At 39.9% G+C, this 17,394-nt stretch overlaps 1 protein-coding gene across 7 annotated transcripts in view; it reads left to right on the top strand.

The window, feature by feature from the left end:
• GLCE (glucuronic acid epimerase) overlaps positions 1-17,394 on the top strand; it is a 101,806-nt gene that overhangs the window by 67,682 nt on the left and 16,730 nt on the right. For 5 of the 7 annotated variants that reach the window (XM_030578283.1, XM_030578284.1, XM_030578282.1 and 2 more), the window contains one exon: positions 15,559-16,154. In XM_030578283.1, coding sequence (XP_030434143.1) covers positions 15,572-16,154 — 583 coding nt within the window. In that variant the 5' untranslated portion in view covers positions 15,559-15,571. Of the gene's footprint in view, positions 1-4,897; positions 5,087-13,177; positions 13,356-15,558; positions 16,155-17,394 lie in introns of all 7 variants that reach the window. The other 2 variants (XM_030578285.1, XM_030578287.1) reach the window with 2 other exon arrangements.

Genomic DNA, 17,394 nt, shown 5'->3' with positions numbered 1-17,394 from the left:
GGGGTTGAGAAAGGAGAGAGGGAAGCAAACGCCCTACAACTTTTAAAACCCTTCCTGAGGTTGTGTATCTTGCTGATGAAATTACTGCTGCACAGATAAGTTGGCTTCTGCTGCATGAGAAACCCAGTAATATTATCATTTGTCAAGTGCAGAAAGATAAAACCAGGCTAGCAAAGACTATGGTTTGGATGTCTAAAATTCTATTACAAAAGGGTTTAAAATAATATACAGAATTACCTGTGATATTAAATCTGGATAGGTTTTATGAAATTCTATAATGTAAAACTAATACTTTCTTGCAGTTATAAAGGCAGGTTATCTACCATGAAACTTCAGTGATTTGAATAATAATCTGATGTGAAAGGAAAAATGCAAAAAAATCCAAACAAAAGGAAATCCCTACCCTCATTTGACAAAATTGTTACTTTGTCCATTCCCCTGCATCAAGGCAGAATCAACTTTATTATTGATAAACCATTCCTAATTACCTTTACAGACTAAGGATAGACAGATATCTGTAGTGTGTGCTGCTCTTTATTTGTAGTATATATGTATATGCATAGTGCACAAATGTTGCAATTTGACTTGGAAGGTAGTTTGCATATATTGCCTTTTTGATAGCCCAGCCTGTGTTAGCTGTCTGTGCTTATGTGCACACAGATGTGCTTTTTGTCAAAACTGAAAAAAACACAAGGGAGCTTGGCCCTGAAGGGGGACAGGGTCACAAGGGAATGAGTGAATGTTTTTTCTAAGGTGATCTAACCTTCAGTTCTCACCAAATCTGTGTCTAGCCAAGAGCTAAGTATAGATGAAAATGGTATCAATTGTGCAGTTTTACACCAAAGGAATGGTGCTCTAAATCTTATAAAAATATGAATATACTGAGTGTGGCTGGCATTGAAACTAAATAAGGAAGCTGCTGTTTTAATTAGGGTAATGATTACAAATACAGTGATATAAAATTATAGTATATGCTTTTTTAAAACAACTCCTCATCGTAGCAATGTAATATAAATAGACTTCTGTTCTAAATCTAAGCAGTAGATGGAATTTGTTGAACAATAAAGGAAATTATATTAGGCTGTAGTCACGTTAGAGAATGATAGGGTATATTACTGGACGCTGTCATTTTATTTTACAATTTAGATCTTCCTTTCACATAGTATACAGATGGAATATTGCTAACTGCCATAATTAAATAGTAAATCTATCTTGGAGTCAGCCAGTGTAGAATAGTGATCTAGATTCAATTATGTTAGGCCTATTCATTTGTATTTGTACAATATTATAATTTCTCAGTAGAAAAGGAAACCATGTATATTGTTCAAATTCTCTTCTGATTTTATATAGTCAAAACATATTAAAATGCTAACTGCTTATAGATTAAATGCAGATTAATTATAATTAATGTATTAAATTAGGCTCTTGTACTCTAACTAGTTTTTACAGATTAACGTTCAACTAATACCTACTTCCTACTAGATATTTTAATGCCCCTGTCAATGTGTATACTTACTAAAATGCAGTCATAGTCTCATCTACTTCTCAGTTCTGCCTATTTCAGAATTGTAGTTCTAGTTTTGTTGAATCATCTGCTGCTGTGGGAATAAATATGTTGTGAAGCAGAATTTGGCAAACACTCATGAAGCCAATTCTAGTAACAAATTATCTTTATTTAGCTTAGGAAGGGCAGACTTAGTGTTTGAGAGCATTGCAGAATTTCTGTCAGCGAGGCTTTGTAAATACTGAAAAAAATCTGGCTTTCAAGGCTTAAGTAAACATCAGTGGTACAGAAGTACAATGGAGTATTTATTAAATTATTTTCCTATGAAGGAAAATGACCACAATTGAGACAAACTGACCTGTTTCTATAGAATTGAGAATGACAGCTTAAATATACACTTTTGGCTTCAAACTTTTTTCTTCACTCTTACGTACCTATAGCAATATTTATTTTTTCCATTATTGTGATCAGGATATCTACTGGAATTCTAGTCTGTCAGATTTATTTGGTTGCTAAATTGTTGTTGGAATGTGGCTTTTATTTTTCTTTGTATCATATTTAACATATCTAAGATTGGCTGTTACTATTCAGTTTTTTTTTTCCCTCCCCTTAACTAAATAGTTTAGCCTGGTATAGAAGCTTCAAAGTAAATAGGTAGCTTATCACTACTCAGCAGAAATGCCCAGTCTTAAGTTAAAATAGTCTTTCTTCATACATAGTAAACAGAAGGTCAATGTACTGAACTATTCTGAGAAATTTAAAATCTCGGTGGGCAACTTATTTTTGACTGTTTTAAACACATTACTGTTTAAACTGAATACTGTAATGCATTACCAACTGAGACAGCCTGTTTGGAAAATGTAGTTTGTGCTTCATGCTTGCTAATGTTTCTCTGCTTTCTATACAGAAAGACCGCTAGAATTTAATAATTTGAAAAAGCTTTGTCAGGGGTGGCCAACCCACACCTGAGAAGGAGCCAGAATTTACCGTTGTCCATTGCCAAAGAGCTACAGTATTATGTCAGCAGCTCCCGCGCCCCACCAGCCAGCCGCCCCACCAATCAGCACGTCCCCTCCGTCCCTGTGCCTCACGCAGAATGCAGGAGGCTCCTGGGGGGTGAAGAGAAGAGCACGGGTGTGGTAGGCTCGGGGAAGGGGATGGGAAGGGACAGAGCCTTGGGGGAAGGGACGAAGTGGGGGCAGAGCCTGTGGCAGAGGCAGGGATTGAACAGTGAGTGTTGGAAAGTTGGCACCTGTAGCTCCAGCCCCCGAGTCGGTGCCGTACAAGGAGCCGCATATTAACTGCTGAAAAGCCGCATGCAGCTCCAGAGCCACAGGTTGGCCATCCCTGCTGTATGTAATCATGGAATTTAGTCCATTCAAGACTGATCTATACAATGTTAGGAAGAAGAACTGTAGCACTACAAAGCCCATTGACTGTAGTTAGCAGATTGCCTGGGAGTGCAATACATGTCCATGCTAAGCAGGGGCAAATGAAGTGATTGTAAAATGCTGGAAGCTGCTATCACCTTATCTACACTATGGCTCCTGCTCTTGCAGGTGAATTTGTGGCAGCACTGGTGGGATTTTTTCCAATAAACTTCTTAGCCTGGATATAGCCAAAAAACCCTTTGAGGGGTGAGGCAGGAGGTGATTTTTAAATCAAGTAGGCAATGCAATCATTGCAGATGTGATGGACGCCAGATCTGGGAGAAGGTTTCATATTTGTTCAGACTACAGTGGTACAAAATAGTGCCTCTTGGTGACATCTGCCATAATAAGGCTACATGTCTTCTAAGAGCTATTTCTTGGCATACAAACAAGTTTTTATTTTTGGTGGAAATGCTTATGTAATCATTAGTTTGGTTATGCAAGGATCCTTTGAGAGAAGATACGGTGAGTGGGGGAGCTTGTGCTCTGCCTCAGTCTTAGTGCAGAGTTGCTTCCTGAGAAACCAGGCTTTGTTGTGTGGGCAGAGATTTCTGGAAGAAGAGTTTGCCTGGACACTGTTGTGACTGCCTCTGTTCCCGGACTGTTGTGTACTTGTAAGAGTGTGCATGCTTTATTTACTGTATACCCAGACTCCCTGTCACTGGTCTTCCCTCCACTGGAAAGCCGACCTCCATAGCCCCAGACATCTGTTGCCTCTTGGCAGAGGATGAGACACATTGGGTTCAGAATGGGACACTAGTATTGGAAGAAGGGGCAACAGTATTAATATTTCCATTTATTTAGAACATTAGGAGAAAATCCTAGCTTCTGAAACGAGATGGTAGGGAATTGGGATCAAAAAGCCAAATGAAGGGATTACTGGAAATCAAATCTCCTACTCAGCATGCTATCATGAGTTTCTTCTTCCACAAACCTTCTGGCTATGACTGAGCAAGCAAGAATGAGCCTGTATTTGGATGCTTGTGGCATTCGGCTCTTGGAAAATAGGCGATTTATAGCTGGGATCCTGTGTGCGTTGCTTTTCTGTGGCTGGGGAGTTGGGTGCTCCAGAGCCTGAGTTTTCATTTTAAAAAAGAAAATCTAGCCTGTATCATTGAAGAAAACTTTCAAAAATGCTCTCTGCGTGCCAAGGAATGACATATTGTCTGTAGTAATGATAGCTATAAGAGAGATGTGAACTGCAATGTTCATCTCAGTGGGGTGCTGACTGGGAAACCACCAGTGATGATTTAAAGATTAACATCGTTGACCATTTCATTGCTGAGTGTTTCTCTTAAAACATTCAGTTAATGTGCTTTACCCCACAATGGCACACTGCCTCCCACCCTTTCCCAGGCATTCAAAGCCACAGCTGTCTTCTTCCCAGCTTACCCCTGCTTTCTGTAGTGCCACTGTGCATTTTCAGCTGACAGGTCTGCATCTCATTAAAAATGTAAGGTCAGTATACAATTAATTAAATATTGTGTTCAGTAGCACAAGGAACTATGTACTGACTGTATTCATTTTCATATTTTGTTTTGTTTTTTAATGGAGGTATTTTATCTGAAAGCTGCCGTGGAATCTCCATTATGCTGCACTGGAATGCTGTGAAATCTGGCCCCCCCATTGCTGCCTAATTTAGACCATGCTTGCCCAGGAGTGACCTACAGAAAGTCAATGACCAGTTATGTAGCTGTGTAAACATTATGGTGATGGCTTCCTCAGGGTAACTATACACAGACCTGCTACAGTAGCTCTGTGTAGGAGTGACACATGTTTGGATGAAGAGAGAATCCCCCAGTACAAAATCTTGCAAAGCAGCTATCTAGAAAATGAAAAGGGTATTTGCTAAATAAAAAATAGATATAACTCCTTTGGCTGATTCATTTTCTTGTAGGGTTTAATAAACTTAGTCTCTCTAATTCCCTTTTTTTATACAATATACCTACTTTCTTAACTGCAGACGGTTCGCTATTGCTACAATCTGTGAAGGAGAGTAGTGCAAGTTCTGACACTGCTCTTTATCCACCCGTGAAGCCTTCCCCCTCAATTCTACATCTCTGCATCCTCCTCACAAGTGAGAATTCTTCAGATTGAATAATGAGGAACCCTGCATCTTTAATGGCAAATATGACTGGGAACGGCGTGTAAGGTGAAGTTGTCAGAATTACATTAGCACTTCAAACTAGCTAGTACAGTAGCTTGGGGGGGGGGAAAACAACTTGCCCTTTTTAGCATATATCAAGGCACACAGAATTTACAAACTAACCAGGTTCTGTGTTTTGAAGGCATGTCAGAACTGCAAACTAAGGGTTTTGGCCAGCAAATTGCAGGACCTATTTTGCTGCATTTACTGGATAGTGAAGTTTTGTAAGGAAGGAGAAGAAAATTGTCTCTGCGTAGCATTGCAAGGTTTTTCTGTAGACCTGAACTATGTTTGGTCCTGTCTTTTTACCAAATCAGTTTGTAAGTTTTATTGTTCTATTTCTCTTTCTAAGACTTATCAGTTTTTTGTGAACTAATGAAACAGAAGCATGCTGCCCTGCCTGCAAACTGTTTGATAGTGTGTAGGTAGCATAGTGAAGGTTGATAATGGACAGCTTCAATTTTATTTTATTTTTTAGTGCTGAGGGGACCTGGATTCATCATCTTACTCCCTCACCCCCCAGAACTTCTGAAAGGGCCCAAGCAGCCTTTTTGTTCTATTCAACAGTCAAAAGCAACTCATCATCCAGCTTGTTGATATCATGCGTTTAAAACACCTTCTGGAGAAAAGTCATGGCAATAAGTAGTCTAGGTCTAACATGGTAACACAGCCCTTTTCTGGGACATTTTTCCTGCCATCTAACATTACTTTACGAGAGCTTCTTATGGTTGCATTATAATTTGTCTTTAGTGAATGGGCAATAACTGTAGCCCTGACCTTTATCATAAATAGACTGATTTCTTGCCTGAAAGTTCTTTTTCTTCTGCACAATGGGTTAGTCTGTTCTGACTTACTGATCCTCAGGCACATCCTGCTAACACTGTTCATGCAAGTAGCCTGATTTGGAATCAGCTGAGCTGCTTGCTTGTATAAGGTGAGCATGGTTAGGCACTTCTGTGGAATTCCTTGGTATTAACACCTCTCCTCCATCTGAAGGCTCCAGTTTAAGGCCCTGTCTACAGTAGGGGGCACTTTACTGGTATAGTGTACCACAAAGAACTCCTCGGACTAGCCTACGCTATAAAAGCTTTGCAAGTATAGCTCTGCTGGCAAAACCTCCTTGTGGAGGCACCGCTTATTCTGGAAGAAAGAGGTCTTTGGCCTGTATATGTAAGCCACCTATACTAGCAAACAAACTCTTGCCAGTATAAGCTGTATCTATTTTGGGTGTTTTGCAGGCATAGCTATGTTGCTTAAGGGTGAGATTTGATTTTTTTCACATGCCTGGTGGATATGCCAGTACAATTTTGTAGTGTAGACCTGGCCCTAGTGTGGACACAAATGTATACCAGCAAACTAATGCTTTTACTGGTAGAGTTTTTTTCCTCTCTCTCCTCTGCTCCCCCCCCCACCCCCCCGAAAAAAGCTCTACCTGTAGAAGCACAGTGTTTCAGGTATAACTGTGTCTATATTAGGGACTTTGCCAGCACATCATGTGGGTTAGGGCTCACTCCTGTTCACATCCTGACCGACATAGGTGTGCTATCAGAAGTCTGTCATGTAGACAAGGCCTAATTCCTCCATATCAAGCTTTTTCCCAGTTACATCCTATCAGGCCTTGAAACAAAGACACCCTTTGACATAGACTTATGCTGTCAGGAGCCTGTCTTAAGTCCAGGAGACAGAATGATGAGTAGACAGTCTAATAGGAGGTGAGGGGTTTACATGATGTGTTTAAAAATCCTTGCCAATAATTGGCTTGGGCCTGGCTCCCTGAAAATGGAACCGAAGGTTAGTTTGCAGTTTTCAACTAAATCCATCATTCTGATGATGTTTATACCTTAATTAGTTATCCTGACACTTTTTTTCCCCATCCTAATGCTTCATGAGTATTGAAATTGCCCTTGTAAACTGGAGCTTAAAATATTCATTGTTTTAATTCAGAGCAACAATAGTTCCCTAAAAAGTGCATCCACAATCTCAGTTTTTAAATGCTAACAATTTGGGTCAGCCTATTCAAAAGCTGGGTCAGTGTTTTTGTGCACTGCTCATTCTTACATGGGATTGTTAGTTGTGTGCCAAATCAGAACTTGGCTTGCCAAAGCTGTGACAATACCTACCCTCAGGTCATTCCAGACTTCTGAAATTTACAAGCTGCAGTAACCACTTGAAGTCTGAATAGTTTTTCCTCATTACTTCTATCTTGGTGATCCATCATAAATCCCCAAATCACTTGGGTCACTCTTTTCTGAGTGCCTGTGTTTCCTCCCTGAATCCTGTCTTTAATTCTTTCACCAGTAGTCTGTTTTGTAAAAGATCTCTCCCCTGCTCCCAGAACATAGGATTTCTGTGCCCTTGAAGTCCTGAGAAATACATGCAGATCCACAGTTATTTTCCACCTGTCTTCAAGGCCTTTGCTTGGATATACTATATGCCCATCCAAGTTGAGGACTCCTTTCTGAGTCTATCTGCTGCTCCTGCTTATTCATATGGAGGTTTTACCATTTAGCTATACAAGGTACCCCTCCTTTTCTTTGCAGCTTTGCACATTCCCGCACTCCCAGCCTCTACTGACCTTCAGAGCAAGAGACGGGGGTGAAATCCTGGCTCTATTGAAATTGATGGGCATTTTGATGCTGACTTCAGCAGAGCCAGGATTTCACTCCAGCATTCAAATATGGGTCACTTGAGAAGCCGTGCTGACAAATACACCATTGTGGCGGCCCATCCTCTATGGGAAGGTTTGTGATAGCCATACACAGACATCCATTTTCCTTTAGGCCGTTGTCACTGCAAACTAGCACTATTGGCTTTTGTTCTTCCCTAATGTCATTCCTCAGGGAGACCAGCTAGGGCACGTCTTTAAATTTTTCAGAAAAAACTTGCCAAGTACCAAAACACCCTGGAGGATAGTTTTCAGAGGGGTAGCCGTGTTTATCTGGATCTGTAGAAAACGGCAGTGTGTCCTGTGGCACCTTATAGACTAACAGAAGTATTGGAACATGAGATTTCGTGGGTGAATACCCACTTTGTCAGACTGCTCATGCTCCAATACTTCTGTTAGTCTATAAGGTGCCACAGGACTCGTTGTCACTTTTTCCTGGAGGATTGGTAACTTTTTTTATTCTATGCTTGTAGCTATGTGCAAAGGGACTTCCTCACAGATGTCCACTTATTGCTGGACCATTTTCATATTCCCAGGGCTGGTCAGCAAAACATCCTGTGCTTTTTCGCTTGCTAGGATCAATACATTTGGAATACAAATCTCCCTTGTTTGGCTGAGACACGGCTGTACACACGCAAGTAGAGTTGTATAATGCAGGCACCTGCCCTTCCCTGCACACACTCTGCAGCAAAATGTTCTCTTTTGGGGTCCTGTCCTAGGTGCCGCTAACCCAGAAGACCATTGTCCGTAGCTTGTGGAGTTGGTTTTGAGCTTTCCCTTTGTGTGTGGATCCTTTCTCCAGGAAACATCTATTCCTGCTTACTCTGCTCTTGCTTGTTTGCTTTCCCTTCCTTTGGATAATGTTTAGTTATTGCTACTCCAATCCAATCCATCTGTACTAGTGTTGCCCACTTCGGAAAAGATCTTCTTACCTGCTTCCTTCTGCTACTGTTCCCTAGTTGAGATGCTAACCTGTCCATTTGATTGATCGCTAGTCAATAAATTGCTCTGCGAAGGTTGATCTAGAAATATGTTTAGTCCTGCAGTTTCTCAGCTGATTTTTTTTTTTGACATTTAACAAAATGCTTTATTTACACTGGAACATCTTTTTTTTTTTAAAGTTGTACATCCTGAATATCAGAAACTTCTGTAGATTTGAAGAGCAGATAGCTAGACTTACTGGAGGCTCACATGTTTAGCTGCTTCTGATTGTTGCCTGTTTGCTGTTCTGGGGTGTGCCTGTCTGGCCAGGGGTAACCTAGTCAAGAAAAGATTTAGCCAGTAAACATGTCTGTCAGTTCCTGTATGTTAATCTGCAGGTAATGAGATGAAGAGGCTTGAACAAAGGAGCATCTGCAAAACAAGCTGTTATAAATATGTGTAGGATTCCTGCTGGAGCCCTTCTCATCCACCAAACTTGCTTTGGATTTGGTTACTGCTGTAGATAAAGTCAGAGGAGTTGATGGTTAGAGTCTGTGAAACAGTTTACATCCTCCTTTGCCATGATCTCTTTATAAATAGGTCTTTTATGTCCAGTATGCAGGGAGACCTGACAGCAGCCTGGACCCATGAGCTGCTTCCCTTTAGGGGATTCCAGGGCAAGGTGTCCTTGCATATTAGTTGTTTGCAGTGATGTAGCCATGCTCATCCCAGGATATTATAGACAAGGTGGGTGAGGTAATGTCTCTTATTGGACCAACTTCTGTTGGGGAAAGACAAGCTTTCAAGCTTACACAGAGCTCTTAAAGAATAAGATATTACCTCACCCACCTTGTCTCTCTAGTTCCAGGGACCAACACGGTTACAATAACACTGCATTAAATTCTAGCCTTCTCAGCCGAAGGTATATAAAGTGACTCATTTGTAATTCATAGCACAGAGTACCAAGACTTCTTCGCTTGCGGACTTAATTAATATAACAGTAGTAGCAAGAATAGTTGAAGTTTTTAGTTTTTCTTTAGCCTAGTTTTTTATTCTTTGTATTCAAAACAAAGAAAGTTGGCACTTCATTTGTGTGGTCAAAATACGTTGTTCTGAGTTATATCCATTAACATGTTTGAAATTGACTAGTTATTTTCTCAATAAAATATTGTGTATTTCCTTGCATATTAATTAGGATTCTGTGAAGTCATTTTTACTTCAACAAGAATATACTGAACTTGCAGAGGTAATTTGGATTCACTATATTTTTAGAAATTTATTCTTTAGAGGTAACTTTGTTCCTCTTGTGATAACACCTAAGGACCTCAAGATGGGGATCAGAGTCCCCATTGTACTGGTTAACCCGAAGACACATGAGAGGGGGAATTGGTCACAATAACATCAGATGTGTGCATAGATTAGTTGTAGGTCTCAATAGTCACAGGTGGTAATGCTTTTAAAAGCTGAGCAGTTGTGTTTGTCAGGCTGTTTAGAAATACTTGCATTTTGCTAATACCTAGAACTCTAATACTAATGAAAACTTCGGAGAAAGAGATGTTGAATCTTTATGAAAGAGACCATCTAATCTGTACCTTCAGTTATGGTGTGAGAACTCTAAGTACACATCCAGAGATTCTCCTAATATACTCCAGCAAAATCCAGGAAGACCAGACATTATATCCCTGATATTTCCCTGATATACAGAGAGAGCAGACCCTCCCATATCTGCTGTCTTATTTTTAAAAAAATCCTGAAATAAAATGTATTCCTTTATATAACATAATGAAGAACAGAAGGCACAATGTCAATTTAAAACAATCCTTTGTAGGTGTGCTTTACATTGAGATTTGTTCAGTTATTGGTCCATCCATTTACATCTTGTGTGTACAATTGCTTTAAAGATTAAGGAATGTCTCAAAGTGTAGCTGTCTATACAAGTTCAGAGAATGTTTGTATTCTTGTGCTTGGTAACTATGGCCGTTTGTCTGACAACTCCATTTCTCCGCCTTTTGCTTGTTCTGGACCCAAAATCCTATCTCTGGTTTCACAGGTGGTTGCCGTGAAGTTGTCATAAACCAGAATTGTGACTTTGGAGGAGGAGCTGATGAGTAGTTCAAAAACTGTTATCTTTACTTGTTAAATATTTTTCATAATAGAGAAAAAGGGTGACATACAGAAAATATACTGACTGCTAGAAAAATGTGTAGACCTATCCATAAGAATTTGCTGGTAGCTCTTTTAAAAACCTGGCCATTTTAAACTTGACTTAGTGAGCAGACCTTACTCTGCTGCACAAGCTGCTGGATAGATTGCACCAAGTGAGAGCTAGCAATATGTGTCAAGATTGAACATTCAGAAACACGAAAAGCAAGGGAGGAGAGAGACTTGTTGGTTGCTGATATTTGATCCGTTTCTTAACATGAGTGCTGGATGCCTCTGGTTTTGCAGTGTCTTCAGCTAATGTTCATAAAGATTGCATGTGTTTTTTAAATGCTGTTTTGGCGTCCTATTTAACATGGTGTTTGGGGGGCTAATTACAAATATTTTTGTAGTATTAAACTTAGGCTACAGCAAAACAAAATATGCTTAATTCAACATTAATGTTCCATCATTTTCCCATCTTTCTCGAGTGCGTCAGGAATGCTTTTCTCCTTAGTATTTGTTGCAAAGCCCACTGATATTAATGGAAAGACTTCCATTTTTTTCATTGGGCTTTGGATCAGGCCCTCTTCATTGCACAATGAAATCGAATATGATGGTTCTTCCAAAATGTTTCACTTTTTTTTCTGAATCATTCTGGTTAAAATACATTGCTTATTGTGAAAGTAAAATATACTGGCACCAGGCATCCTTTCCCACAAAGCTTCATGTGCTTTTTAAACCCACATTGCAGCAATGCCTAATCCTCCACTTACAGGCTTTTGTAAGGAGGTGAACAGTTGTCACTGTGATCAAATTATGCTTACAATCCTGGACTGCAAACACCATTCTCTTCCACGTGTGAGCCAAATGCAACTTGGATCTCATTTCCAAGTGGTACATAGAAAATGTTTATCCATGCCATTGTTGCCAATCTGAGCTGTCATTTTAAAAGAATGGTAGGCATCAATCTGTGTGACCCAAGTCAAGGGAGGCCATATTGCATAGGCAACAACTCAAAGTATTGATGGTATAGGATGACAGGTCTTGCTCATGACACTAACTCTGTCATACACAGAGAATTCTAACCAGAAAGCAGGCTGAAGATGATTTCCTTCGTAATGATAGGTATTTTGAAGTTTGGAGGTTGGCTTTTGTCTGCTCTCATCCCAGAGTTTACTTGCAGCTTGCTGTTCGTCGTCTTACAAAAATGTTGGGTTTAATTAAATGCTTCCCGCTTCTGTTTTTCACTGGAGGATCTCAGTGCTGTCACAATAGTAAGAATCTTCTCCATTAAGCAGAGTGAGGATCCGAGGATCTCAGAGCTTGCCCAGGATCGCACCTCAAGTTGGTGGAAAAAGTTGAGCAGAAATTTGCTGTGCTTAGTCCAAGTCCTCTGCTCCAACCAGCAGACATGCTGCCTCCCAATGCACTGGACACACAGATTAAAACAAATATATTCTGTAACTAGGGGATAGCTGGGCTCTGTTCACTGCCGTAAAATGGCATCTAATAGTCTGTTTAAAATCTGCGGTAATAAGCACGTAAAAATGCATTGAGCTGTTCCCCCCTCTCCCCAATACAGATGGCTTAACTAAATGTAAAGTGTGCTTTATGGCTAGGGGTGAAGTATAGGAAATACTGTTCTCCATTTAAAAGTGAATTATCTCTCTGTATAAAAGAAGCAAAGCGTACTTGTTGAGGTCATCCTGAAAGCATCATCACTGAAAATTATCTGCTGATGCAGATAATTAGATTTATTCTTATGTTAGCATTTCCATAAAAATACAATTATATACAAATTTATATTCTCTGAAAGCTTGTAGTAAACTAGGCTTTCAGGAAAATAGGACATTTATCTTTTAAAGTCCAGTTTCAAATGGCCAGATGGTGCTTACAATGTGGAAGTATAAAATTAGTGAGGTGATTCAAAAGGCAACCTGAGGTAGGAACCTTCCGTGTTGTTCAGTATCATTCATGCATATTTGTCTGCCTGCAGAAGCTACAGCCATTGCTGCAACATTTCATGTAGTCCATCTGAGGTCGATTCAGAGAGTTGTGTGAAGAGTCCTTAGTGGAGTATGTGTGAGGCCATTATTTTAAATGTGAAATTTAACCACCAGCTCTGCCTATTCAGTTGTGCCTCAAAGAATATTAAGAGCTAACATACTTGTTTCGCTGGATATTCCTTTTGGTTCTTTCTGTAGTTGCCCAAAGGCAGTACATAGTGCTGCAACTTTGTACAGTTACAGCATTTGTTAAAATGTTTTGGGCCAAACATTTTCTGAATTCAGAAATAAACTTAAGAACCCACAAACCATTTTTCATATTCCTCAATTGCAATTAAACCATTAATTTGTTTGTGCCACTAGATACAAGAAATCTTAACGTTGTCATCCTGATGCCTTCTGAAGGCTGATCTCTGGGAGGGAGTGGATACTTCTTTAGAACACCAATCAGCTAAGAGGGAAAAGTCTGTTGCGGATGGTTGCATACAATGAGATGCTTGCAGTGATAACTGTTCTTGGCCTGACTTCTTCATCTTAATCGGTAATACTTCAGCCTGTATTATAATAATTTATTACCTTGGGTGGTTTGTGTAAATGCACAGATCAGATCTGCTGTCTTTTTCAGTCCTCACCTCTCTCTGCCCCATCACTTCTGACTGTTTCTCAGTTATGGAGTAATGTGTCACTTCCATATTGAATTCTGTGTGCACGTAGCCCTAAGATTTTTACAAAAGCATTTCTTCCAGGCATCTTGGCAAGATAAGAGCCGCTCCTGAAGCACAGTGCTAAATAAAAGCTCAGCTCTGTGCTTTACAAATCAGATCAGGTAGTTACATGTTTAACCTTTGGGCACTCTTTCCATCAACTCAGGAGATGTTTCAAAGGGAAAAGATGTTGGCCTGAAAGATATATGTGAATTAAGGTATTGATTAAGCTCCTTGGTCAAGAGAAATCCAAGTATCAAAAATTAAAAACATAGTAGTCTGCAACACATTGTGTAATTCAGTGGCTTTTTTTGTGTTTTTTTTAAATGCTCCTATGTTTTCAGGTTTTTTGCTTCATCCTTGAGTAAAACTAGCTTTTCATGCCAGTATGCTTTATAATTTAAATTTATCATCATTATTCCTATATTTCCCAGTCTAAGTCTTTTGTGTTCTTTCAACATGATCTTTCACCTACTGTAATGTAGGGTGAGGGAGGGGAAGCAGAGGGGATTTTTGGCAAGAAAACTGGTAAGGGGGGAGTGGGACCTTTGCTATGAGAGAAGCCTCTCCAACTTATTTTTTATGTTCTTATTAACCCTGTGGAAACTTTGTGCAAGAAATCTAGCCCCCAAACACTTCTATTTGGAGTTCATAGTCTCCTGGGATGTTTTCGCATTTTCCCAGTTCTGTTCCTACTTTAGAGAGGCCTCTAACTCCCTGGCGTCTTTCCCAGCCTGAGATCTGCTTTGAACAGGGCAGTAGTTAGCACTACATAGTCCAGTTGCCTGTGTGCTCCAGTAATAAACTGTAACTTTAAAAAGTGAATTTGAAGAGTTGAAACTTAAAGAATTGATCTAGGTTTGAATGTCAAGGTCCACCACGGACCTATATTTCCAGTTCTTTTAGATCAGCGCACTTTTTTTTTAATCAGTGTCTGAGCACTTAAAGTGCTTTTTTTTAAGCATCAGCTGCTAACATCTCAAAAGTGTCTCTGTTTGAAGAGAGCAATGATTGAGATTTCATCTTTGAAATGAGGCAGTTTAAAATGATCAGCAATGACTTTAGATAAATATTTTACTCACTCTTCTCCAAATACAGGTGTGCCAGTCTGTCACAGAACTCCAAACCGCAAAGAGTTCTTTAAAAAGACCAATTTTAAAAAAACTCTTTCGGTGGCATCTCAGTTCAGCAACAGCAAAGCACATCCAAGTTTAGAGCTCAGTCTTTTCATTTGTCAAAAATTTATGGTTTATAGATAGTTTAACCAATTACTGTTTCTGTTGCCCGTCTGAGCTTTCCATCCCGACTCCCTCTTCTTTCTGGAGTTGGAGCAGAAATGATTCATCATGTCACACTGGGTATTGGCTGTACTTGGTTTGACTTGTCTGTGTGCCCTGTGGAGTGGATTACTGTGGTTAGTGCACTTTTGCAGCTCTGGTCTCCTGCTCCTGAGCATTTCATTGCTAGATTTATGACTTTTTACTTGGAAAAAATATACTGTGGCTCTAAAGCTTACTACCAGTTGTGGTATGTCCTGCTCATGCTGCACAACAAAATTGTGTTGATAAATGCCTTTCTGTTTATAGTCCAAAGTTGGTGATGTGAGCTACTAGTTGGTTTGTTGGGATGGAGGTGACCTAGAGGGATCCTGGGGGATACCCCACTGTATGGTGCTCCTAATTCAGTCATGTCTGCGCACAACCCCGCTGCATGAAAGCCTTCGGTCACGCTTCCCCTCTGTCTGAGCGCTTCTCGCATCTCCCTCCGGATACTGTTGTTAAAGAATCCCTGTGTCGGACAGAGAGCTTGCTAGCGAATCACAGAAGGTGTTACTGCCCACCTCCTTGCACCCCTCTCACCAGAGGCAGGGTGAGGTTGAATCCAAACTGACATTCTTCCCCCCTCTCCCCTCCACATGGTGGTGCACTCCCCTGTCACCAGCCCTATCCCTGTCGAATGAAGTAAAAGCAAAAGCCGTCCGTTCCCCTGTTTGAATCTGTTCCACGTTTATACCTGAGAACATATCCTTTTATTTTGTAGGTATGGTGTGAATATGCGTTGCTTGGCAGCTCGGGTCAACTATAAGACTTTGATCATCATCTGTGCTCTCTTCACGCTGGTCACAGTCCTGCTGTGGAATAGATGCTCCAGTGATAAAACGACTCAGTTTCCCCGAAACCTGAACAATGGCTTCCGAGTAGACGGTTTGGAAAAACGAACAGCTGCATCTGAAAGTAACAACTATGTAAACAACCTAGCCAAACAGCAGAGCGAGGAGGCGTCCCCCCAAGAACAACAGAAAGCACCCCCTGTGGTTGGAGGGTTCAATAGCAATGGAAACAAAGTTTTGGGACTTAAATATGAAGAAATTGACTGTTTGATCAATGATGAGCATACAATTAAAGGGAGGAGAGAGGGCAATGAGGTCTTTCTGCCCTTCAGTTGGGTGGAGAAATACTTTGAGGTTTATGGGAAAATTGCTCAGTATGATGGCTATGACAGATTTGAGTTCTCTCATAGCTACTCCAAAGTATATGCACAGAGAGCACCTTACCATCCCGATGGAGTCTTCATGTCCTTTGAAGGCTACAATGTAGAAGTTCGCGATAGAGTGAAGTGCATAAGTGGTGTTGAAGGTAGGTGGGGAATGTATTTGACAGTTGAATGAAATGCATCTGAAAATTGGCTCTCCTAATTTGATATTCAAGATGTTTGTTTTCATTTTCTCAGCCTCCTTAAGAAAGAATGGGGATGTGAGTCATGAGCGACGTCCAAGTTTATTCTAGTCTATCCCTTACTATTCCTCCAATGTCTTCCTGACATCTCTAATTTTGGTTTACAGCAGACACCAGCAGTGCTAGGAAGTTCTGTTAGGCTTTACGAGCGCCCATGGAGAGAGATGACAAACTATACAGCAGAGCTCTGCCATGCAATACCGTATGGCTAAACCGTCTATTGTATTTTGTCTTTTTTATGTTGTATTTAACAAGATTATGAATTTCATGTGTTTGGGTTTATAAATTTCTGAGCTAGCACAATAATGTAAGCTTCTGCTTTGGAACATTTTTAGAGCAAAACAATAAATGTGTACAAGCAGAAAACAGTGCAGGATTAGATTCCTCCAGATCTAGGTTGGCCCAGCACAGGTTGTACGCAACAAGGTAAGAGTCACTGCGATTTCTGAAGACAGGATAAGAGTATTTTTTCAGATTTATACTACGAGAGTTCATGCTTTTCTGTGTAATTACAAGAGAGATTTTGAAGAATGGTGTGAGTTGAATGGGAAGGCATTTAAGCCATTAAAGCTTTTATCTCATAAGATTGAATAAATTTACAGTACAGTAGAACTTTTCTAATTTGCTGAGCCACTCAATCGATAATTCGTACACAAACAGCTCTTATTCCACTTCATAGGAAAGATTTAATAGCAGAAAACTCCAGCGAGATCTCATAACTAAGAATGAATTACTTTTTACAAAACGTACTATAGAAAACTTACTGGCATACTGTCACATACTATAAATAACTAAAACTAAACTGCACTTGTGAAATAAATGAACAAATGCATTAATGTGGTGATGTATTCCTGAGTTTTTCCTAACAATAATTAACTAACTAGTTTGAAAAATTCAGTAATTTGTAATGTCATTTGTGGTGTTTCACTGTATGTTAGTTTCCACTCTAACTTCCAGTGTAGGTCACTTCTAAACTGCTGCGCATGAGTAGATGCGTTTATTTTAAAAGATGCACAGGAATGAATGAACCATGTCTGAATTAACCATGATAACGTGTATTATGATCCTTCTAGGTTATATTATCACATTCCCACTAATTTAGGTATCAACCAAGCAAATACTATTGTATCGTTAGGTCAAT

The sequence above is a fragment of the Gopherus evgoodei genome, chromosome 10 (assembly GCF_007399415.2).
Source record: "Gopherus evgoodei ecotype Sinaloan lineage chromosome 10, rGopEvg1_v1.p, whole genome shotgun sequence".
Classification (NCBI taxonomy): domain Eukaryota; kingdom Metazoa; phylum Chordata; order Testudines; family Testudinidae; genus Gopherus; species Gopherus evgoodei.
Note: the sequence above shows the minus strand (reverse complement) of the source record. Positions and strands in the feature narration are given on the sequence as shown.